This window comes from Aythya marila (genome assembly GCF_965140915.1).
Source record: "Aythya marila genome assembly, chromosome: 8".
Classification (NCBI taxonomy): Eukaryota; Metazoa; Chordata; class Aves; order Anseriformes; family Anatidae; genus Aythya; species Aythya marila.
The window spans coordinates 27,598,074-27,617,825 of record NC_139049.1 but is presented as its reverse complement, the minus strand read 5'-3'; the positions used below and the strand labels follow the sequence as shown (position 1 = coordinate 27,617,825).

Here is a 19,752-nt window from a genome sequence, read left to right as displayed (position 1 = left end):
ACACACTCTGCACATTTCAGGTCTGAGCTCCTTTTTCTGGGAAGAGGCACAGCAGTTAGGCTAACACACGTGCGACCCATCACCCAGCGTGCTTTACATGCTGCAGAAGTTGCAGCTCTGATGGAGTATCAGCTGATATTTGGCTCATGGTGAAAAAAAAAAAACAAAAAAAAAAAAAAACAAAAAAAAAAACACCAATTTGCAGTCCTGGAAACCCCACAGCCATGCCTGAGGCTGGCCATGAGCACGGCTATTTCACCTGAGCAGAGAAGGCATCAAAGGTCTGCACTGGCTGCTAAATCACGGCAAGTATTATCTTTGTGTCACGTGGTGAATATATGAGGCTGAAGCTTCTCTGCTTCCTTGATTAAAATGCTAATGTTCAACATAGCAGCAAACACATACAACCAAAGACAAAACTGGCTAACTTTGCTTTCAGCGGAGCTCCAGCAAATGCAGCACTACACGAGGGATGAGCTCCAGCTACACGGACATTCCCAAGAGCCCCGTGAAGTCTGAATGTCTCCCAGCACTCAGCCATTACAGCAGACTCCAGGGAGCCAGTAATAGGCTTTTTCTTTTATTTTTTCTTTTATTTTTCTTTCTTTTTTTTTTTTTTTCTTTTTCAGCACAGAAATGCAAAAGAGAAGCTTAAAAGCAGCATTAATTACAATTTTTTAGGAAATCTATAGAACAGCCATCTAGCTCTTCTGGCTGCCACAGTGTGTGAAGACCTCAACACCCACTAAAACCAGTCCCAGATGCTCCACAGCTGCTCTCCTTGCCCAGTGCCTCCTGCACTACCTCACCTTCTGGCCTGGTGTCGAGCTGCCTACAAGCACTGCTGGCGCTGGTGTGATGAGCTGTGTGGTTGCAGAGGGAATATCACGCCACCAGTGAATGCTGAAAAACTCGTGTTGTAGCCATGGTGGCCTGAGGAGATAAGCAAGGTATGGCTGAAAGGAGAGGGAACACCTTTTATCAGTGTGAGGGATATATGCTTAGATAAAAACAGGTCTGCAGGTCTGACTATTTGTGTCAGTGCCTGGTAGTCTGAGGACTACAAGGAGCAAGACCTTTGGGAAAGGTGCTATGTTTCTTCCACAAGTGTAGGCAGTAGATGCTTTGTTTGGCTCTCTTTTCTTCATGTTGCATGGTCTCCGTTGCAAACAGCAAAGATCACCCTCTTCCATCCAGCAGCACTGGTGCTGCTCCAGCTGTACTGCTGTGCCCATGAGCTTGTCTGCTGCCTTCAGAGCCTGCCCACAGCCTTGTCTGTTGACCTAGTAAAACCTAAGCTTTCTCCCTGAACACCTTGCCTCGCTTTTTACCTGGAGCATTTACATCTTCTTACCTACCCGTGTTTCTAGGTAACTGCAGAAAAAATTTAAAGCCCACAAAAATGATATCTTAGGAAGTAAAGGGCTGCAACTTCTCCATAATGGCATTAAATGTGTCAGAGCCAGACTGAGCAAGGGAAGGTCCCCCCAGAAAGTGGCATCCCTGAGCTGGAGATGTGCCATCCCCATCAGGGGCTTCCCTGCTCCATCTCCGTATGAAGCCTTCCAGGACTTTGAGAGTTAACCTCCCTCCCCAAAACATACCCTGTCCTTTCCTTAGCTAGTCTGGCTGCTCATCTTTTTGAAAGAGTGTAGTTTCACTTCCCTGGAGGTGTAAATACCGCTGTGCCAGGAAACTGTCAGCTCTCTCTGGACAGAAGGCTCTCCTCCTCCGGTGATTCACTGTGCCACCCCCAGCACAACACGCCTCAAGCCAGCCCTGTCATTGGCATTAGTCTGGATGTGGACAAACACCTCAATGCAATGAAGTTCAGAGCTTACTACAGGCTCTTGGTTGGTATTAGAGATAATGGTAATTAATCGCTCAGGGAGGACAATGGTTTATTGCTGGCTGATCAGCTTTTCTTAAGGGTTTTGTAAAAATAAATGGGCCTCGCTGTGGATGGAGAGGGCAGAAAGAGACAGAGAACGGCTGCATGAGTCCACAGCTAGACTTGAGAAGTGAGTCCAGGCTTTAACACAGGCTGGAGACAGCCCTCTTCCTAAAATCTCCTGCTTCCTCCTGCTCAGCTTCACAGCCCTGGGAGCTGCTTCACAACGTGGGCTGTGACAAAAGCACATCTGCAATCAAAAGAAGATGAGCAACTGAGAGGGAAGTGAAATGGCTTAACAGATACCAGTAATCAGCTTCTGACCTGGCTCTATCCTGAGTTCTCTAATGAAAAAAGGGCTTTTGTGGCCCATCAGCACAATGCTGAACTATACTAAATCTGCCTCCATTTATCCTTGATAAGACTAATACAGTTCCTTATTATTGGAACAATGGTATATTCTTGTCACCCTTAATTACTAACTTATCTGTCTATGATGGCTTCGCTTATAAAAAGGATATGCGAGGTAACTATAATAGCTATACAATCCTTATATAGCCAACATTTTCAACTGTTGGTTTCAGCTTCCTTTTCCATCTTTTGCTTTCCATAAAACATTTCCATTTTTCTTTCGCCTAGGTAAGTAAACCCGAAGGTCTAGATCCTACACTGAGCTGCAGTTTGATGTTTTTGGAGCGCGGCCTGGAGTTTTAGCACTTTACATCATCTGGGAGTGGGCCCATAAAATGTTGAAATAAATGAAAGCAGACAGGTGACTGAGTGACAGCACCAGACGGGGAGAACAGCAACAGCCAAGGCAGCAAAAGTCTTCGCTTTATTTGGAGGAAAAGGGCCCACAAGTACATCCAACACTAGGAGGCTAAACACACGTGCTGGGAGCTGAGAACAGGAGAAAAATTTGGCCTTAACAGTAAAATATCTTGCAGTGTTTTCCTCTGAAAGCCTTCATCGTCACATTAGCCCTGAATGCTTTCTGCACGTTCCCACAGTGCTTGCCCCTGCGGGCAGGAGGAGGCTGGAGGCCAGCGGTGGAAGAGGTTCCCCCAAACCTGCCCCCTACCAGCTGTGGTCCTCAGCTGCCTTCACGGAAAATTCACCTTGGGCATCTTGGAGGCCACGGGCACTCGTGTCTGATGTATCATGAGCTTCTCCAGCCACTTCTCCTGCTCACCCTCAGGCACCCGCGTGCCCAGTGGGCCACAAAGCCAGCTGGAGGTTCACCAGCACTGCCCGACAGCCACCTCTCCTCCACCGCTCACACCCAAGGAGCGTGGTGGCCCCTCGGGTGTGTCTTGCAGTTCCAGAGCTGGACCCCCAGCTCCTTCAGCAACCCCCACCACCACACAGCCACCTTGTCACAGCCCTTTCGGTTTTGAGGCTGAGGACACCGGCCCTGGTGACAACAAAGGCAGGGCTGAATTCCTTTCCCAGCCCAGCTCTCTGTTTTGCTAAGTGATTCTTTTTATAAATCCCAGGCAGAGTATCTTTTCACAGGCAGTTGTAAAGCTGGATTTAATGCGTGTTAGAGACAATACGCGAGAGCTCTCGCAAGTTCTGTGGCACATTTTTTCGGCTGCTCTGTGAACGCGTTGACCAGTAGCTGACCTTGCTTCCTACCACAGCACATGGCCGCTGAAGGCTGGGCCCCATCCCACCATTTGCTCATGTCCCAGATTTCTCACCCTACATCTGATTCCTCCCAGGATGACTGGGCCCTCAGAGGACAAGGGGAATGCAAGGAAGGAGCAATGTCAACCTGAGGTCTAGGTGTACAGAGCAGGCCAGGCTACAGCCACCTGAAGACCCTACCCCAATTCTTCCATCGCCATCACAGGTGTCAGACAAGATCTTCCACATTACATTCAACCCACCTACACCTCAAACAGCCTAATCACCCTGAAGGTCTAAGCCTTCACACGGGATTTCACTTTCCCTGAGATGTACTCAGCAGTTTATAAAGCAACTACAATCCCATTGTCCCTTTTTGATGGGCTTTCCAACAGCCACCAAAGTTGCTGCCCTCATCCTCCTCGAGTCATCAAGCATCTCTTCTCCCTCACCTGAAATATGAGTGAAATGTAAGATAAACCACGTTCTTCCCATCGACCCTCTAAAGAGAAGGTTTTCTAAGGTGCAGCACGTAGGTTTGATGAATCAAACATCAGTAGAAAATGGGTCCTTATGTCTCCTTTTGTCTTGAAATCTCCTGTGCCCTACTGGGCCTCCCAAATGCACATCCAGGTGGAGTAAGTTCACGTGGAGCCACTCCAGTTCCTAAATCCCTGCTCTTTAGAAAGGATGGACCAGCTGTTTCCCATTTCCACCTACTCTGTCTAAAGGGTTTAGTGCTCTTTGCCCTGGAAACTGCCCCCAGCCCTGTGTGTGGCTGTCAGGTGTAAGGTGGGGTTCATGCCTCCCATCCCAGACAGCCCTGAGAAAGGCACATTCCCCTCACACAGAGCACTGCCCAGACCAGGCTGACTTTCAATTTTGCTTTAAAAAAGTTCCATAAAGTGACTTTGTTCTTTCAGAAGTCATGCAGCACTGCGAGTCATCCCTCTGGAATATTCTGGCATTTGTTCTGATACCATCAGTCTATAAAACAGCTGATAATTTTCTCCTGTATTTTTTTTTCCTGAAAGCCCTGAGGCTGAAATTTGGCATTTTTCTTCATTTATGGGATGAGAGAAAGCTGCTCAGGACTCGTTCAGCCCATAGCCCAAAGAGCACATGTCAGCCTGCTGGTGTCACACAGCAAGCCCCACTGCAGCTACAACCTCCGACAGACTTTTTATTCAAGGCGACTGCAAATACTTTGGTTTTCTCAGTAGAGGGAGCTTCTCACATACCAGTTTGAGCACCGCAGCAGTCGAGCCCTTTGAAACCATGTCCCATTTCTGACTGTACAACCCTGTGCCAAACAAGCATGCAGGAAACGTGGTGGTAGGTGATTAGGGAAATGTACTCCTAGCCCCTAATAACCACGGGCTAGTTTATTTATTGAATTAAGGCTTGCAGCCTTTCCAAAATTCCCGTTCAGTTTTCATAGGCATTGCTGTTAAAATGCCCATCCTTTCGATGTACCACCCAGCAGCAGCTCCGTGGCAGCCAGTACCAGGGCTAAGTGAGATCGCATGAAAAAAGGGCTTTCTCACTGTTTTCAATGCCTTTCTCTGCTTCCACTGAATGCCTCTTGATACTTTTCTTACGGAGACAGAAGTTATCAGCCTACTTTCTTCCACAGCTCCAATGCTCTGCACACTATTATCACGTCCCTTTAGCTGTCTCCTTAGAAAAATAGCTGCATCTTTTAATTCTTTGTCCAAAAGCCTTTGCATAGTCATCGCTAAGCCCTGCTTTTGTAGTGAACAAAGTCCTGCCGGAGCAATCTGTGATGAGCTCTCACCAAGGAGAGGGGTGACCCCGCGCAGCCGGTGAGAAGCCCCTGCTCTGCTCCCTGCACTCCGCCCTCACAAGTGGCTGAACTCCATCAGAGAGCTGATCCGGGCAGGAAAAGATGAATTTAAAAAACAGTTTAACTCTTCAGTCAGATGGGTTCTCCAACCTGTTGTACAGAGTGACAGCAGAAGCATTTGTACTGCACAGCATGCCCAGAACAGCGTGAGTGGGCGGCAGGGATGGCAGGCGAGGGAGGGCGAGGAGGAAGGGAAGAGGGCTGCTTTTTTAAGAAGCAGCAACAGCTTAAGCACACATGAAATGGTAATCGAAGAGAATTGGGGTTTTAATCTTACAGAAGATACCGGGGGAATCTCAGCTTTTCAGACCATATTTGTAGATGGTGTTTTGCTAAGCCGACATCGGTTGTTGGATGATGTTTTGCTCGCGCCTAAAATAGCTAAAACTGAAAAATATCAGCCTTAAAAAAATCTCCCTCCCCTTCCCTCCCGATTCCTGCATCTTCTGTGCTTGGCATCGGTATGTACATAGGCAATTTCACTGTGATCTTAACAATGATTCATTTCTCTATTCCAAAGCACGTTTTCGCACTGCAGTCTTCAAGCTCACCTGCTCCCTTCCCGCTGCCTAGGGCCTTACAAAAACAAGAGCAGAGCACAGAAAACGTTATAAACGCTTTTAATGGATCTTCATTAAAAAAAAAAAAATTGAAAGTAGTATTTACACCAAAGGTATAAATATCTCCTTATGAATAAATGATGCTGTTACCCAATAAGCCCTGCACTTGACCACTCTCAGATCAAGCACAATTATTTAGCTCCTTCACGGAGGTTAAAATAACCTCTCCTACAGCACGGGAAACTTCTTTGTCATGCATAATTCCAGCCAGCAGGGAAATGGGTAAACAAAAGGAGATAACATCAATTCAGGTACAAGAAGGAAAAGCACCAGCGTAGTACAGCCTGGCCACGAATGCAATCAACGCAATTTGCGAATAAAGTCAGGCTGGAAAATCGGGAGACCACCTCAAAACGTCGGAGCAGTGAAGCCGCAGATGAGTTTTTTGATAAAAGCAGGGGGAAAAAAGAACGAGCAAGGCCCAGAACGGCGGCTCCCAGTTTTCTGAAGGAGACACAAGGTGTGGCTGCTGAGCTTTGAACCCTGCTGCTCTTGTCACCCGACGGACCTGTGCCCTGTCCCCTGATGACACCAGCCCCTGACCCAGGGGGGTCCCAGACCCTCAGACCCCATGGGTGCCCCCACCTGGAGCCCCCACCCCAGCCTCACCCCTCTGGGGGTGCCCCTGCCCCAGGTCCTGTCCCCGTGAGGGTGCCCCCAGCCTGCCCCCTCCCCACTCCTGATCTCCCAAGGGTGCCCCCACTTGGGTGCCCCCACTGCGTCCCCCACCCCATCCCTGTGCCCCCAGGGTGCCCCCACCCCAGGACCCCCATCCCCAACCCCAACCCCATCCTCATCCTCATCCCCATCCCCATCCCTGTCCCCGTCCCTGTGCCCGTCCCTGTCCCTGTCCCTGTCCCTGTCCCCCCAGGGTGCCCCCACCCAAGGGTGCCCCCTCCCCTCCCCCTCCCCTGGGGTGCCCCCTCCCCAAGCCCCGCCCCCCTCCCCTTAGCCCCGCCCCCAGCCCCGCCCCTCCCCACTCCCCCCCCCCGCCCCTCCCCCGGGGTGTTCCCGGTCCCGCCTCTCCGCGCGCCGACCACCTCCCGCCCCCTCCCAACCAATCACCGCCCCCCGCGCCTGGTCCGATCTCCCCGCAGCGCCCTCATTGGCCGCTCCCCTCCCCTCTCCTCAGGGCGACGGCCAATGGCGGCGCGGGGCGGGCGCGCGCGGAGTGGGGGGGGTGGGCGGCAGCGTCGCCGGGTCCTAGCGCCGGGGTGCGGCGGGAACCGGGAACCGGAGGGAGCGGGGTAGGACGGGGGGGGGGGGGGCGCGATCGCGATCTCGATCACGATCACGATCGCGACCGGTGCTGAGGCAAAGGCTGAGGAGAGGGGGGCGGCCGGCGCCATGTCGGCGCTGTGGTCGCTGTGCGCCGGGCTGCTGCTGCTGCTGCTGTGGGTGCGGCACCGCGGGCTGGAGGCCGTGCTGGTGCACCACCGCTGGGTCTTCGTCTGCCTCTTCCTGCTGCCGCTCTCCATCCTCTTCGACGTCTACTACCAGCTGCGCGCCTGGGCCGTCAGGCGCCTGCACAGCGCCCCGAGGCTGCACGCACAGCGGGTCCGGCACATCCAGGACCAGGTGGGCCCCTCACGGCACCGGGGGGGGGCGAAAAAAGGGGTGTGAGGGGCCTCCGAGGGGCTCCGGGGGGGGTTTGTGGCTCGGATTTGGGGTCTCGAGGTTAAATCCTAAAGGTATTGGGGTCCTGAGGCTAAATCCTAAAGGTATCGGGGGTTTGGAGCTGCCCCTCTTCATTATCACCTCCCCTGTGGTGGGGTTTGGTTCGTAAGTTTGTGGGGTTGCAGCGCTGTGAGGCAGACAGAGCGGTCACCCACCCGCTGGGAAATGACAATATTTGTAGATATTTGTCATGCTGAGGGGAAAATTTGCCACAGGAGGGGTGTTTCTTGCTCAAAGTGTCTCCCTCTTGCCGTTTCCCACAGGTTCGGGAGTGGAAGAATGAAGGCAGCAGGAGGTACATGTGCACCGGGCGGCCCGGCTGGCTGACCGTGTCGCTGCGCGTGGGGAAGTACAAGAAGGTGCACAAGAACATCATGATCAACCTGATGGATGTGCTGGAAGTGGACAGCGAGCGGCAGGTAACGTTCCCCACAACGCTTCCGTAACGCTGAAACCTGCAGCGTTTTGTGCCGTGGTTATAGCTCGGGAGCAGGACCCCATCCAGAACAAAGGATATTCCTGGCAGTCGGCTTTGCAGACCCACCAATATTCGGGTTCTACAACATGCACTTGGATCACTCTGTCCAAAAAAACAGCATATGGGGTTGCTTAGTTTTACGTGCTGAAGCCTGAAAGCCCAGATTGATTTATGGGCTTGGGGACTGAGCAACAAGATGCTGAGGCAGGGGAGGAATCACTAAACAGTTCCAACTATTTTTAGTAGCGCTCTTGGGGAAGTAAGGCTCTGAGTTCTGATAACAGATGGGACTACAATCCAGTTAGCCATGGTTTGTCATCACTAACGCCAAACACTTAGCTTATGCCTGATGGCAGGATTGGGTCTTTTTTTGGCTTTTTAGGTGGTTCGTGTGGAACCTTTGGTCACCATGGGCCAGCTGACTGCGTACCTGAATCCTATGGGCTGGACTATTCCTGTGGTGCCAGAGCTCGATGACCTTACAGTAGGTAAGGGTTGTTGTGATGACAAGAGACTGATGGATTTTGCTGCATTTTCATTTGCTTTTATGCAGTAGCGCCTTGTCTGATTTAAAAGTGTCCTGAAATACCCTGTGTTCTGTTAAGGTATTTGTGTTACAAGCACTCATTTCTTCCTTTTTCCAAATAATCTTAAAAGCCACACCCAGAGCTCAAAAGCAAAGCTTTGTTCTCATAAATCACGTTCATTTTGAAGCGTGTTTCATGTGATTTGTTATGTGCTCTCTCAACAAGGTGGTTTGATCATGGGAACCGGCATTGAGTCTTCATCCCATATCTATGGACTTTTTCAACATACCTGTGTGGCCTATGAACTTGTTCTTGCTGATGGAAGCCTTGTGAGATGTACACCAGTAAGACAAAATGTTGTTTTGCTATCATTTACAATGTCATTGACCCTTGTCAGTATGGATATATGATTATGACATACTTTTTGCAGACTGAAAATTCAGACCTATTTTATGCAGTGCCTTGGTCTTGTGGTACTCTGGGTTTCCTGGTTGCAGCAGAAATAAAAATGATTCCTGCCAAGAAATATGTCAAAATCCATTACAAGCCCGTAAGAGGACTGCAGAATATTTGTGAAAAGTTTACCGAAGAGTCTAAGAAAAAGGAGAATAATTTTGTGGAAGGACTCGTGTATTCTTTGGACGAAGCAGTCATCATGACAGGAGTCCTGACCGATGAAGCTGAACAAAGCAAGGTAACTAAAGGGAAGTTATTCACAAAGAAAACAATGCCCCCAAGGTTTAATCGGAGCTACGCTACCATATGACATTTTACAACTAGAATCATTATAAGATCAGAACAATCTCTTAATATGGGATGAAAACTTAGATCTGTCCTCCAGGATGTTTTAAATTGCAGCTCTTTGTTACTACAGCAGAGTCTGTACTCTAAATCTCTTCAATTGATGGGAAGCGACCCACTGATTTTCGTTATTACTGCAAATAATTTAATCTGCCTTTGCTTTGCAGTACCCAGGGAGGAAGAGAAGTATCTTTTTTCATATACTCTGTTTCAACCTGCAGTTATTCAGAGCAACTCTTTCCCCAGCACCTCTTAATGCAGTTAACGCTACTAGTAAGACAAATCAGGCATGTTTGTAGAATGGACTTGCTGTCTGTTCACTGCGTTGCTCAACCTGGATGTTTCTCCTCTGCCACAGTGGGGCTTCGGATTAATGATGGGTTGAGAGCTCAGTGTCTTAGGAATCTGGTTCTGCCACATTCGTGGTCTCCTATTACCCTGCCCATAACATGCAGGCCTTGTTTAAATTCTCCATCGTGAGAAGAATGTTAAGAGGGAGCCGTGCATGTGGCTGGAAGAAGGAGACATGAAGGCTTTCTAGATTTCTTGAGACAGTCTCTTTTGAACTGTCACAGAGGATATAATGTTGATCCTTCATGGTAAAGGAATTTCGGGGATGTACTTAATGTTGTCTGGTAAGGTGTCATTGTCGTCCACGTTGGGATTTGCTAATGAGTGCATGTTTCCTTGTAGATAAACAGAATTGGCAACTACTACAAGCCATGGTTCTTCAAGCATGTGGAGAAGTATTTGAAAGCTGACAGGACTGGGATTGAATACATTCCCTCGAGACATTATTACCATAGACATACACGTAGCATCTTCTGGGAACTCCAGGTAAGACCAGATCCAAAATTAAAATAACATCTACAGAAAGCTGCTCAGCTCTTTCCCCGTGTAGGTACAATGTGCCTTCTTCCCCTTGGCAACACTTCTGCCTTGAATGACAGAGAAAAAACAATGAAGTTAGTGGCAAATGTAAAGCCCTGTATTTGGGCAACACAAAGCCAAAGCCGCTACTTTATATTTAAAGCATCAGATCGTAACTTCCTAATTTTGGTTTCAGTGCTTTTCTGAATTTAAAATGTAAATGCATACTTAAGCGTTAAGATTTTACGCCTACTAAGTGATTTCCAAAGACAAACGGTGGAAAAACCATGAATGTGTCAATCGTGGCTGAAAATGTGCCCTGCCTAAACTCATAATGCTCATTATTTAGTTGCATCATTAATTTTAATTACATGAACGCATTTGTAGTGATGTGCATTTATGCAAAACTTTTATTTGGCATGCTGAAAGATTACTATTGCCACATTTTGAATCTTTGGAGTGAGATACCAAATCCTTCCAGCTGCTGGAGAAGTTAAGCAGGAGTTTGCTATGCAGAAAGTACTTCACATTTTACAGCTGTAACATTCTTTTAAGGCCCGATCTTGCATGTGTTAGCTCTTGCAGGAGTTTTGCAAGTTTAGCTTCTTATGAGCTCCTTACACCCGTTTTTTAAGATAATAGCCTACTTCTCTTGGAACTTCATTATCTGAAAGTATTTGGGGCTGACTGTGTACTGGGATTCGTATGGCTCTGAAAATCTTTTGTCATAAGCAGAGGAGGCTTAGGAATGGGCTGTGCAGCTAAATTCAGTCCAGACCTCTCTGAGTTCCTGTTCATATTATAATAGCTCAGCAAAAGTATCAGCAGTTAAATTTATTGAAAATCTCATTTACTATTGCTCTGAGGATTCTCAGGCATTGTCTTTTGCTTCACTTACACGTTCCTAAGTCAAACTTCTCTTCTTTCCTCTTTAAAGGATATCATTCCTTTTGGCAACAACCCTGTTTTCCGTTACCTGTTTGGCTGGATGGTTCCTCCAAAAATCTCTTTGTTAAAACTCACCCAAGGAGAAGCGATTCGAAAGCTGTACGAGCAGCACCACGTCGTACAAGACATGCTGGTCCCGATGAAGAGCCTTGAAAAATCTATCCAAACCTTCCACGTTGACCTTAACGTAAGAACACCCATTTTTAAACCACAGCAAATTCCAGAGTGCACGTTACAAGGACAGTGACCCTTGGTTTTAAAGCATGATAGTCTGCTTGTGGGAAAGGTCATTATCTTATCGGGGGGGGACTGTTCTTTGCAACTCCATGACACAAGGCTGCAGGAGTGAACATAGCTTTCTGAAGAATATAAACATGACATTCAAATTCTAGTTAGAAGGCCAGCACTTCTAAAAGATTTCATCACTTAGTAAGGCTTGAATTGATTTTTTTTTAACCTAAATCACTGGCAGTCATGCTAAAACCATATTGTGGAAATTGTTTTCACTTTCTTGTTTTTATTTCTGGATTTATTTTAGTTTGTATAAGTACAAATCTGGTTATTTCTATTTTGGACTGACCTGGTAAAGAAAACACTTAGTTCCCTTTTTATTCAGAATGTATTCAGTCTTTGCTTTGGGATTGGGGTGGGGGGGTCATTTCTATTTTAAAGGTACATTCTGGTCTTTAAGGATTTGGAGGGGCGAATGTAATTCCTGGATCACACTGCACATACTCTGAGCATCTTAATTAGTTTGTGCTACAGTCATCAGAAAGTGGATCTAAAAACCACAGCTAGAGAACGGGAGAGGAAGAGCTGTGTAAGATCTGATCCCAAACTGGGGCAATGTCCTCTTAATTCTTCATTTTGTCGCCTTTACTAAGAGATATTTTCAACAAAACGGTCATTTAAGCTAAGTGACGGGATGTTTCCTTACCTCTGCAGGTATACCCTCTGTGGTTATGCCCTTTCATATTGCCCAATAACCCTGGTATGGTCCACCCAAAAGGGAACGAGACAGAGCTCTACGTGGACATCGGAGCTTACGGAGAGCCCAAAAGGAAACAATTTGAAGCCAGGGCTTCAATGAGGCAGATGGAAAAGTTTGTAAGAAGCGTGCATGGGTAAGGTTCCCACTCGTTAGCGTGGTATCAGTGCCGTATAACTGACAGCTGTGGAGTTTAATCACATTTATTTCGCAGTACAGCACTTCGGTATCGCAATAATTTAACAGCCACCGTAATGAAAAGCTAACTTTAATTACCAGGCTTGATGGTACAATTTTTAAATACAATTGCGACTTCAGTGATTTGATTGCAAACCCAAGCTAATAAACGGGCTCGCTGGCTGAAGTTCTTGGCAGTGTGTTTGGGAGCTAGGTAGCTTCCAAACGGGTCACCCATGCATCCTTTTAAGCTCCAGCCTGCTCTGGGAGTAGAATCTGCTGCAACAAAACATGTCCACGCAGGCAGAAAGACCTCAGCAGGTCTGCACTGATGGTGTGGAAACCAGTTTCTGTGCTGAACTGGTGTTAGCGTGGGTTGGTGACCACTCGCCTCCCATCCTTAGGAGGGCAGGCACTGAGCTTGCCCACTGAAGCTGACTTGTTTGGAGGCTGGTTCAGAGCAGGGGCAGCACAAGAGCTGTTCTGGCCGCAGCTGGCCACAGCCCCTTCAGGAATCCCGCAGGCTGTTAAAGCTTGGACAGCTTCCCGGGCTGCCCTTGGGGCTGTCCTGCTCCCTGCCCTCCTGGCAGCGCCTGTGGCGGCTCTGCCCCGTCCTTGGCTGCTGCGTCCTCGTGCGGGGAGCTGAGCCTTGACTGTTCACCCTGATCCCTAGGCGGTGGGAGCCTTTCCTCTCACAGGTGGCACTTCCAGAGCCTCCTTCTCCCTGCCCTGCTCCTCGTTACACAGGACCACAGTGAGATGTGCAGCCACCATCTGTCAGCGACTCGTGCCAGCCTAATTTGCTGTAGGAGTGTCAGTAGAGAAGCAGTTACTTGTTTCTCAGGAACAAAAAACCAACTCCGTGGTATTTTTACACCATCAGTACAAGTTAACTCCATTTCTATTTCAACCTATTTCTCAGTCTAACAGTGATTCTGTCCCGTGTGGCTGAGTAACAGTGGTGAGTCTGCTTCAAGGTGATTTGGAGAATGTAAATGACTTTTACCTACAATAAGTGATCCGCCAAAGAACAAAGCAACCAAAAGTTAATTTTAAGCTTCTTTAATTAACTTGAAATTAAGCTTTTAATTTAATTCTCTTTACTAGCCGAGTTTAGTCTCTTCCATACCTGTCACTGGAAAATAAACAATGTATAAAAGCTTGATGTCGCCATTCATAGTTACAGCAACAGAGCTTTTATGCACCTGTATTTTACTGCTTCCTCTGATGCTAGCTGCATTTTGGAGAGAAGAGTGAGTGAGTAAGAAAGAGTCCACAGCTAAATAATGATTCAGTTTGTTTTTTGTAAATTGATCCCTGTTAAACTGGGCCTCATTTACACTATGAACTTACAGTCTTACCCTAGTCTGATCTCTGGCAGATTTCTGCCTTCACAGCTATAGTCTCAGTGTTGAGGTCAAAGAAATCTTAAAACCGAAAAGGACACACTGCATCTGTCTTGAATGCATTTTGCAGTGCGGCTGGCATGAGATGCAGTGACTGTATCTCCGTGGATCATAAGAAAGCATGCAGGAAAAAAAAAACAACTTCATTTTTTTGAAGCTGAAATTAAAAAGCTTTCAACAGAGGAAAAAGGAATGCAGGCTTTCCAAAGCAGACAGAAAAGTATTTGTCAGGGATCATTTAGGTCATGTGTGGTTTTCAGTGCTGGGGGCCAGACTCCTGGTTTGGGGCAACTTCTGAAGTTCTCTCCAGACTTGTGTTTCCGTGAGCACGAGCTGTGAGAATACATGGCTTTGGGAGATTTGGCTGCAGATGGTTATGAGATCTAAACATGAACCACAGTTTTATATACATTTTTTAGTTCCTCTCCTTTTCTCTTTGTAGTAGCAAAACTAATAAAAGTGGCAGTACACTGATGGCTGAAGACATTTGCTGAACCAAACCTTAAAAGCAGCAGTTATTACAATTGCTTCCTTTTCCCATCTTTACCAAAATGACTGTATCGGTATTCTGCTGTTTACACCATCAAATGTTATTTACTCTTGGAAGAGAAATCCTGATAACATTAAATCCACAAAATATAATTGGCTGAGTGTCCCAGCACAATCCATATGAGCAATTAGATTTGTCTGGTTTTAAAAAGCCTTTTTTTTTTTTTTTCAAATGTTTGCTCTCATAGCCTGCCCTGTCTGTTTTCTTTTTGATTCTGTTTCAAACCCTGCGGCACAATTAATACTGAATCTGTCTCTTTCTTCCTGTTTTTTTTTTTATTTATTTATTTTTATTTCAGCTTCCAGATGCTGTATGCAGATTGCTATATGACCCGTGAGGAGTTCTGGGATATGTTTGATGGCTCGTTATACCACAAGCTGAGGGAGCAAATGAATTGCAAGGATGCCTTTCCAGAAGTGTATGACAAAATCTGCAAAGCTGCCAGGCACTGAGCCTGAACGACCTAATTAAGCAATCAGGGAAAGATGAATTTACCTATAGCTAGTCAGTCTATCCTTTTTAAAGAAAAGCTTTATTGCCTCCAAATAAGCTCATTCTTGTTGACGTTTAAAGATATGAATTCATGCTTTATAAACTTCTGTTTAGTATTTCTTAGGATGCTTTAAAACCATTTTTCCGAACTCGAAGTGATTGTTTTTCAAAGTGCTAGCCTCTGTATCTTGGATCTAATGTAGTAACATGGGTGAATTCACCTAGCTCCAAACACGAGAAAAATAACTGGAAAAGATGACACCGAAGCAACACCGGCTATACGCTATAGCTGTATTTAAAATTACTTTTGAAAGTGGTAAGGAGGTAACAGAAATAGGTGCCAAAGCTGAATGAATTGTCGAATTAATCATGATGTTGAAAACATTTGCCTCCAGCCAGTGACCTGTAGGACGGCTTAGTGACAGTACCGCGACCTGGCTGTGCCGCGCCGCGTGATGCTGCGTGGTGCGGGGTTGCTTGGGCTATCCCGTGCTGCAGTCCCAGTTAAACTCCCCAGCAGCTGGTTCGGTTCCAAAACTGAGCGTTGAGGTGTGAAGCAAATGCTTTTTACTTGTGCCTGTCAGGTGTGTGCTGATTTTGATTATAAAACGTAAGTGGATGTAGGGTTACTTCTTTAATGATTGATAGCATATTGTTTTTTTGCCTCAAACTGTCGTTGTTCTGGCTTTGTACAGCTGAAAAAATGCTGCTATTTCAGATAGGCAGGTATTAATTTCAGTTTTTTACTTGTTGTGGGTCAGTTTATTTGGATTTTTTTGGTTTTGCCTTTTGTTGGTTGTTTTTTGGGGGGTTTGTTTGTTTGTTTGTTTTTTGCTTTTGCTTAATTTTAGTGCCTTATAAATACTCAGTTGGAGGAGGACATGGGTCACCGGAGACCATTCTGTCCTGTCCGGCAGGACAAGGGAGTGTGTCCTCACAATTTAAGGCTTTATTTTCACAAGGTTTGTTAGAGCAAGTGGCTGTGGGTAAGAAGAAATCTTGCTGCGGAAGCTCGGTATACACAGGCATTGGTTCTGACTCGGAGAACGTTTTTGCTTTGAATTTTAGCTAGATTAGATTGATAGGCTTTGTAAAAGGACTGTTTCGGTCACCTGGGGAGGAAATCGATAGCAAGTACTGCTGGATTTCCCCTTTTGATGCATGCTGGTGAAAACAGCGTAGACGTGCACTTCACGCAGCCAGGTGCAGAGGCGTGGGAGTGCTCTGACTCCACAGCTGGAAGCATGGTGCCAAACTCAGCCCGTGTCTTGTCCAAGCAGTACATAAATTTGTTATCCTAAACCCTGCTGAGCTCCAGGGAGTAATTTTCTCGAGGGTGGCACAGAGGGCAACGTGGAGACCTCGTAAAATGGTTTGCAGCGGGAAACTGTGTTATTTTTATTTGAGTGCTAAACCAATGATTTTATTTATTGATAGATGGATGTCTATGGTCCAGATGAAACCAATGATAAAGCAGTGACAAGATTAAGCTTGGCCTGTTACTCAGTGATGCATGCTGGGCAAATTCCCTGCGAGTAAGGTACCCCTGAAAGCCCTGCCGGGGCAGGGAGCAGCCTGCCGAGGGGAGACACAGCCAGCGCAGTGCCCGCGGTGCTGGCCAGGCAGGAGGCAGAGCTGTGTCAGTGATCCTGGAGCATCCACTGCACCGCTCCAGGCTTCGGGGTACCTGGGAAGGCAAACGCTGATCCTCACACTTGTGATCTTTGCTTCCCATCCCAGCGAGGGAATGGCACAGGAGCAGCTTCCTTGTTCCTGTGCGAAGCTAGGATTTAGCCCAGTGCTTGTAAGATGAACTGTGCAGAGCGAGAATTGGTTTGGTCAGTTTTTAAAGGGCAACGTTAAAGCAGCTAGAGAATATGCAAATACTTCTACTTAAGCTGTGTTTCTCTCACTTACGTACTGATGACCTTTAGGTATGCACTGTACTTGTTTTTTCATTCCTTTATTTATTGGCAAACTTGGTATGGTGTGACTTGGTACTGCAGCTGTACCAGTCCCACTCATGCACATGCATAATTGCTGCTGGTCTTGATTTTTGGCTGTAAAAGCTGTTTAAAATAAAAATATAGCCCGTGTACTGTCCAAGGTGGTGTCTCTTAATGAATTACAACTTTCTTTTTAACAGCTCTTTGTTTATTCTTTCTTGGGCTTGTTGTATTGCTACAAGTGCTCAGCAGTTACAGAGAAAAGCTGCTGTCTTGGTCAGAGAGCAGAGGTGTTGCGAGGCTGTTGGATGAGCAGCAAACGCTGCAAACAGCTTTGGAGGGATGTTGAAGACCCCTTATCTCTGCCCCAAGACACGCCTTATAGCTGAGCCTTAACCCTTCACTTTTGTCCCATTAGCTTTAAGTGCTTCTTAAGAGCCTCGTGATGCTGTTTTCTCCCCCCTTGCCTCACCCTTTCCCTCTGCCTTCATGGCACAGGAGAACAAAGCTACATTTTGGATTCAGCTGTCCACGTCAGGCGCTGTAGCACCTAACTCATTCCTCTATTTAAACTGGTCCCTGGTTTGAATGACCGGCCGCAGAGGTGAGGATGAAGACACAGTGCCCTCTTCAGCCTGAGTTTATGTCCACATCTTCTCTGTTTCCTTGAGAAACGCCTTTACAGCAGCTCTGTAAGGACGGAGGTATTCCTGCCCTGCTACACCTTGCTCACAGCTCTCACATCTTCTTCCAGTGCTCTTTCCGGGCAGAAGTTCCTGTGCTTTCTCCTGAAAATCCAGGCTGCCAAATGCCTGAATTCCCCTGAAACGTCAATCTAGGTGCTGAAGTCCTATGTTCCTTTGACCAAATAAATTTTTAGCCCTGGCTTATGCTGCGTTTCGCAATCCTGTGTTTTTCTGCCCCAGCAGGATTTCTATAGCCTGTACTCACCCACATCACTGCCCAGGCATTTCTCTTCAGAGGCCTCCTTTTTCCTTTGCTTACCTTTCTATTACAATAATCACTATTTCTTTAAATTACTATAGTTTTACCTGTGTTCAATTATCTCTCCCACCAAAGGGTAATTGCAGATTAATTAGCATATTTAACCAGCCACAACTACCATGTAATTACACCTAAATTTAATTATTCCAGTCTGGTCTAAACACTGGTGTGAGACTTCGTAAAGGTTAACTCCAAGTGAACCAGCGTGCTCCTGGTATACTTTTATGGCCACTATTTGTGACAGCCGACACAATTTTCTGTTCATCTCACTTTGTTCATCGCCTCCAGGTCTTAATACCCTGCAAAAGTTGGAATGATTGCACTGACTTCCCCCTAACGCCCTCCAGCTGCTGATAAGCAGCTGAGTTGTTAATTCAAGTGGAGCTGTGTGTTACAGCTCCGCTGAGGGAGAAGGAAATGCTCCATACTGAATGAGCTGTGGGTGCTAGTAAACTTTCCTTTCATTGACTTACACTGACATCCTCTTCTCAACTGTGTCAAGTTGAAAATAAAAAATAAAAATAAAAAATAAAAAGAATTACTCAATAGGCAAGTTAGAGTGATGATGGACTAGAGTGTTTTATTACCGCAGCGCAAGACTCGAGTTGTTTCCTACCTCCTGTTGCAAGTATTCTCATCTACACCGTCCCATCTACTGGCGTGTCTGATTTATTTACTGATCCGGGCTTCCCAGCGCCACCTTACATGTGGAAAACAGCAGTGGTTTCTTCACAAATGTCCGGACAGCGTGGAGCAGAAATCAAATCTCCAGTTGTTTTTCACAACAGGCCTGAGCCGCTCACTGCGAAAAGAGGATGTGATTCAGTGGACTCCAATTATTGGCTGGATTAATCTCATTAGTCTTAATGAGCGTGGAGGTGAACAGAGCTCGTGAAAGCCTGCCTATTCCCTTGAAGGTACAGCTGTAGCTTGAAAAGTGATTTTGGAGCTAGCGCTGTTTGATCATAGAGCAATTTGGTGCATTTGAACATCCTGCTCGCTGTTCAGATTCTTTTTTATTATTATTATTATTCCTAATGGAACTGCAAACTTAACAAAGCCGGGCGATACTGACAGCTCGATTTCATTGTGCCTCCTTCATCACAGGCCAGCTAGCGGAGCTGCCCCACTGAAAGCCAAGTCATATTCAGCTGAGGCACGTTCCTAACCACTCTCTGGAGATCAAGACAGCCTTTGCGGAGCTGCAGCCCCCAGTGCCACCGCAGCAGTTTGCTGATCTTGGCCACAAGCAAAGGTGAAAGCGGAGGGCTGTCCCGAGGTCCCTCATTAGCACAGTCCCTAACTGCCTCACGGGGCTTCTCACCCTGGCGATTTCAAAGCCCTTTGTGACGGAGCTGAGCCTTGTTATCTTCCTTCTTCAAATGGGTAAACCAAGGCACAGGCTGAGAGCACGGTTTTTGTTCAAGGCCATTGATCAACCAGTGCTGGGGATGAACCGAGGAAGCTTGGCCACCCATCCCCTGTCCAGTTCCTTCCCAGGCCGCCTCCTCTAATGGGGATGGAAATTTTATCTGTACCTCCACGGCATATAACTTGCATTTCATGAAATTCAACCACCGTAGCATCCTGGAAGTGCCTGGATAACCAGTACTTTTTTAACCTCCCTCTGCCCTTGCATGACCACGAAGCACTGAGCTCTCCTCATTTTTTCATAGACATTAACGTGCTCGTTCACAGAGCAAACCTGCAGTGGGGCCAGCAAGTGTTCCTTCATCTCCACAGCCATCCCTCCTGCTATTTAGCCTCTCATATTGTTTATAAAGCATCAGCAACCTGTCCTTGGCCTCAGGAGTTGCTCTAGCCGAATGCTTTTCCTGTGGGCCGGTGTGAAAGCACCTACAGCCCCCGTTGTGTCAGAC

General features: G+C 46.9%; 1 protein-coding gene across 1 annotated transcript; it reads left to right on the top strand.

Annotated features, from left to right (window-relative positions):
* The first annotated feature begins 7,276 nt into the window (after nucleotides 1–7,276).
* DHCR24 (24-dehydrocholesterol reductase) lies at nucleotides 7,277–17,027 on the top strand. The gene is made up of 9 exons (XM_082766222.1): nucleotides 7,277–7,585; nucleotides 7,948–8,103; nucleotides 8,545–8,650; nucleotides 8,915–9,033; nucleotides 9,120–9,383; nucleotides 10,184–10,327; nucleotides 11,298–11,495; nucleotides 12,254–12,432; nucleotides 14,728–17,027. Exons 1-9 carry the CDS (start codon nucleotides 7,355–7,357, stop codon nucleotides 14,879–14,881), a joined length of 1,551 nt encoding a protein of 516 aa, XP_082622348.1. The 5' UTR covers nucleotides 7,277–7,354; the 3' UTR covers nucleotides 14,882–17,027.
* Nucleotides 17,028–19,752: the final 2,725 nt, after the last annotated feature.